This window comes from Borostomias antarcticus, assembly GCF_949987555.1.
Source record: "Borostomias antarcticus genome assembly, chromosome: 16".
Lineage (NCBI taxonomy): Eukaryota > Metazoa > Chordata > Actinopteri > Stomiiformes > Stomiidae > Borostomias > Borostomias antarcticus.
In genome coordinates, this window is record NC_140249.1 from 15,512,827 (window position 1) to 15,517,826 (window position 5,000).

The window sequence follows — 5,000 nt, forward strand, 5'->3', positions numbered from 1 at the left end:
CAGCTCATTTCCTGGCTATGGCAGGAACTCATAATTACCATGACGACGGTGCAAATACAGCCCTGGGTGAGCGGGAGGAGTTAATGGCGTAAGGGTTATATAACGCCGGTGCTTCCTGGAACTCACTAGCCCCTCCTCCTCCCCTCGTCCACGGTCACATACGGAGTCGGAGTAAAGATCCGGAAGCTTCTTCCCCGTTGCCCCGATGTTGCTGCAGCGCTCAAGCTCAGCGGTACACCAGCATCGAAAACGAACAAACCTCGACCTAAAGTCCGTTAAAACATTTGCACAAGTCAATCCAAGGGGACCTTTTGGGAGGGGGCAGGGGGTATGTATGTGTGTGTGTGTGTGTGTGTGTGTATACCCCACCTCTCCTTGCTGAGGGCCATGCGCGGGGGCTCCAGATTAGGGTTCTCCATGGACTCCATCTGGGGGCAGCGCAGGAAGTAGTAGAGGGTGTGGAGGGCGTCGGGTGACCAGGACACGGTCTGCTGCTGGGCGTGGCGCGTCGCGGGGCGGGCGGGGCTCAGGCCCGGGCGCACCGAGCTCAGCCGCTGCATGTGGTGCATGGCGCGGGACACCAGGTCGCCTGGGGATAGGAGCGGCGGGGTTAAAGAAAGAACACAGAAACGTTAGGGAGCATTCCCAGCACGTCCTGCTAATGTTTTCACATTCTTAGAACATTCTTAGAACAAATGATTGCTAGCTGGCTAGGCTAGCGATGTTTTACAGCTACGTTAGCAGTGTCGTGTTTTTGCAGACTGCAGATGAACTAGCCAAGTTAGGATAGCTAGCTAATGTTAGCTAGTGTTAACGTTCGCGGTCTCTGCAGTTTCGGCAAAAACCGACCGCTGCCGCCGTCACAACAGCCTTTTACAGCCTGCGCTCTAGCGCGAAAAGTTCTACTTTTTTCAATTGCAAAAAAAGCCTAGAGCTCACAGTGCTGTAGCGCTATAAAGCGCTGGGAACATAGCTCTCGTCTCTATAGCGCCCAAAGGTTCATTACCCATTGCCCTTATGCAAAGAAAATATATTGCCCTATATATTAACTATCAATATATTATAGTATGTAAAATATATGGAGGAAATATACAGAATAATATATGATACATACATAATATATTTAATAATACATAAGGAATTGTCGTTTTCATATATTGCAGTATATTGGAAAATATAACCACTAGTTTCCTATATATGGAAATGTATTGCTGGATGTATTACATTATATTTTCCAATATATTTTTGTTTCATAAGGGTGTAAACAATATCTCTCTCTCCCTCTCTCTCTCTCTCTCTCCCTCTCTCTCTCTCTCTCTCTCTCTCTCTAGCCCATTAGCACTGCCATTAACAGTAAGCACAGCCAGACCGCCACTGTCTAAACACCCATTCATCTCTAATCACTCAAACAGTCAATGGACTGAGGAACCGGCTGACTGACTGACTGACTGGTTGACTGACTGACTGACTGACTGACTGACTGGTTGACTGACTGACTGACTGACTGACTGACTGACTGACTGACTGACTGACTGGCTGACTGACTAACTGACTGACTGACTGACTGACTGACTGACTGGATAACTGACTGACTGACTGGCTGACTGACTGACTGACTGACTGGATAAGTGACTGGCTGACTGACTGACTGACTGACTGACTGACTGACTGGCTGACTGGCTGTTGTTTCTAGGTGAGGGAGTCTAACGCAGCACAGATCCAGAGCTGGTCGGAGCTGGTCATGATACATATGATAGGATCTGATAGTGCTCAGTTAGTGCCCCCCCCCCACACACACCGAGGAGATAACAGCAGCAGAGCAGGGGAAGTAGATAACATCCTGGTGCATGTCGGGGGGCGGGGCTTGGGGTGGGGGGGCAGACAGACAGACGTCGCAGGGGGGCAGGGGGTACGGGGGCAGACAGAAGGGGGGAGGGGGAGAGGCTGAGTGGAGGGGGGTGGGGAGGCTCTTGTTCTGGATCATGTAGCACTTATTTAGCATAATTACCCCAGGGTTAATTTCTAACCAGATTACTGTGAGTGGGAGTCTGCCCTGGGGGCAGGGCTGTTTTGGGGGGGGGGGGGGGGTTAACGTTAATACCCAGGGGCTTGGACAGAAGATGATTGGTGGAGGGGGCTTACAGGAGGTAGCTCTCCCAAGAGCAGACCCCACTACTAGCTGAAGGGATCCTTTGTGTTCAGCGGCCCTCCAGGGGGTCCCAGAGGAACTCTAGCCCAGGACTGGGAGCCTCTCCCTGGCTTCCCGGCACGTACCTCTCCCCCGGGGGCCCCGGGCGAGGCCCCACAGGTCTGGAGAAGGATAGAGGGGGATATGAAGGGCTACATTCTTGGGATCCTAGTCATATTGCGTTCCCACGTCTCAAGCGCTGAGAACCCGGTCCCTTTCTCGTTCAGAACATCTTAACGCAGATATCCTGTCAGGTTAGCGTTAGGGCGGGCTCTGCTAAGAGAGCAAAAACAGCTCGGAGGAAATGAACTGTGTCATGAATGTAATGTTCCTTGCAATAAGCTGCGAGCCTGCGAGACAAAGCCCATGATCTCTGGTTCATGTTAAGTATCCAGTGAAGTGATCAACAACAAAACCCCATCTTGGACTGGGACCAGTACTTCTCCAGAAGTTTGGCTCGGCAGCACCATGAAACAAGGTAGTTTTGGGTCATGGTTTTGGACCGGGACACGGTTAAAGATATTGTGTTTGTTTAATTTATGGGATGGAAATGTCAAAATGCTAAAACGTTCCGAGTTTTTAACCTCTATAATGGGCCTCTTGTGTGTGTGTGTGTGTGTGTGTGTGTGTGTGTGTGTGTGTGTGTGTGTGTGTGTGTGTGTGTGTGTGTGTGTGTGTGCGTGCGTGTGCATGTGTGTGTGTGTGTGTTGGACAGGTCAAGCCCTATGCTCCAGGAGGGCTGGGTAGCGCCACACAGATGTCCCAGTGTCTGCTCTCTCGCGCGCGGGCACCGCTGGGTGTGCCAGCCCCAGTGTGTGTGTGTGTGGAGGCCTCAAGGATGCCAGCCCTGCCCAGACACAACCAGCCTCACAGTACAGGCACAAAGAGAGCCCTCAGAGAGAGGGAAAGTGTGTTTGAGATTGTGTGTGTGTGTGTGTGTGCGTGCGTGTGTGTACATTAGCTTAAATGCTCCACTAACGGTCGGTCAGTATGAACGTAGCCTTGTGCTAACGGTACAAACGGCAGTGTTCACTCCTCTGGGAGAGGAAACATACCCCCCGCCCCCGCCCCCCCCCCACCCCAACCCCCGCACCTCAATCGTCACCTCTCTACCTTTCCATCACAAGCCTCTCCCTCCATCCCTCCCTCTCTCTCTCTCTCCCTCCCTCCATCCCTCTCTTCCACCACACATCCCTGACTGCCCCACCCAACCGTGATCCCCACCGGTCAATCCCTGCAGCCCTCCGCCATTCCCATCCCTCCCTCCCTCTCTCTCTCTCCCTCCATCTCTCTCTCCCTCCCTCCATCTCTCTCTCTCTCCCTCCCTCCATCTCTTTCTCCCTCCCTCCATCTCTCTCTCCCTCTCTCTCTCGCCCTCTTTCTCCATCTCTCTCTCCCTCCATCTCTCTCTCTCTCTCTCTCTCTCTCTCTCTCCCCCTCTCTCTCTCTCTCCATCTCTGCAGCTGCCAGCCCAGAGGGCTCCAGTCTAAACAAACCACAGGTAGCTACAGTAGAGTACAGTATGAGTGCAATGAGTGTGTGTGTGTGTGTGTGTGTGTGAGTGTGTGTGTGTGTGTATGCATGTATGCGCACGTGCATGTCTCCTCACACACTAACACACTGTATCACGTTCCCTCAATTCCACATGACAAGAAACCCTTGAAATCACCAACGGCCAACGCCTGGAAAAACCACCCCTCTCCGGACCCTCGACGGTACCCGACGGTTCCTCCAGCACCGGTTCCACGGAGCTCAGCTTGTTTTTCCCCTCTGACTCCAGCAGAGCTTTAAATCTCCAGCCCGCCCCAGTCTGAGGTCCCTGTATGGGAGGCTAGCTAGGCTAGTAGCGTAGCGGCCCGCGGTCGAACACTATCATACTATCCACGTTTACTCAGACCTGGACTCACGAGTCGGTCAGGCTCTCCAGCTCAACTGGAGACTGAAGACATTCCTCCGGGTTTAGTCGCAAAAAGTGAGTGGAAACAATTTGAGAGATTGGGGGAAAAAAGTGTTTTTCCAGAACCAATCCAACCTTCCTAATGAGATGGTGAATGTTTTGTTTTGATTCTCCATTCCAGTTTGTTTGGAGGACATAATTTCTGATAAGGCGGGTCGTTCAAATCAAATCAAATCAAATCAAACTTTATTTGTATAGTGCATTTCATACACAGAGGCAACACAATGCGCTTCACCCTATTGGAGATGCAGGCGGTGGTTCTGATTGGTAGCGTCGGTTTTCGCCGCTGTTCTTCGGCGCTGAGATCTGAAAAGTCTGGTATCGTGAGACTAACCCAGTTCCATGAGACCAACGCGATCCCAAACACGCTTACTTCATCAAGGGCGCAGCTGAAATATGTTTCCGATAGCTACAGTATGTAGGTCTGCTAGCTAGCCGCACGGGCCGGAATGGCCTGGAGCCATTCCTCCAGACATGGCCGACACAGAGCAGGTCTGTCATCACCTCACAAAGGAGCAGACCCTGACCCAGTCTCCTTCCTCTCTCTAGGCAGGCACGGAGCCAACAGGATTGATAACACCCACATAGGAATCCCAGATATAGACTGAGGTATGGTTTGAATAGCTTTAACATTCCTCACAGATCTTCGCCAGCCGGTTAAATCTGAAGACAATCGCAGGCGAAACTATTTACAGTTAATTCCACTCTGCTGTTCGTTTGCGTGCGCTGCGCAGGAAAAGGGTGGCAGACATGAAGGTACAGTAGCGTTGGCTAGCTAGCTCGCTAACTAGCTTACACAGCCAGCTCAGCTGTGTACATTCGGTCTGGCCTATTTTCACATCTTGCACGCAGGAA

The 5,000-nt window shown here is 51.8% G+C and overlaps 1 protein-coding gene across 1 annotated transcript in view; it reads right to left on the reverse strand.

The window, feature by feature from the left end:
• Window positions 1-5,000, reverse strand: part of abtb2b (ankyrin repeat and BTB (POZ) domain containing 2b) — a gene marked incomplete at both ends in the record, with an annotated part of 50,248 nt that overhangs the window by 19,085 nt on the left and 26,163 nt on the right. The window contains one exon of the mRNA XM_084451440.1: window positions 370-589. Within this exon, the coding sequence (XP_084307566.1) occupies window positions 370-589 (220 nt within the window). The remainder of the gene's footprint in view (window positions 1-369; window positions 590-5,000) is intronic.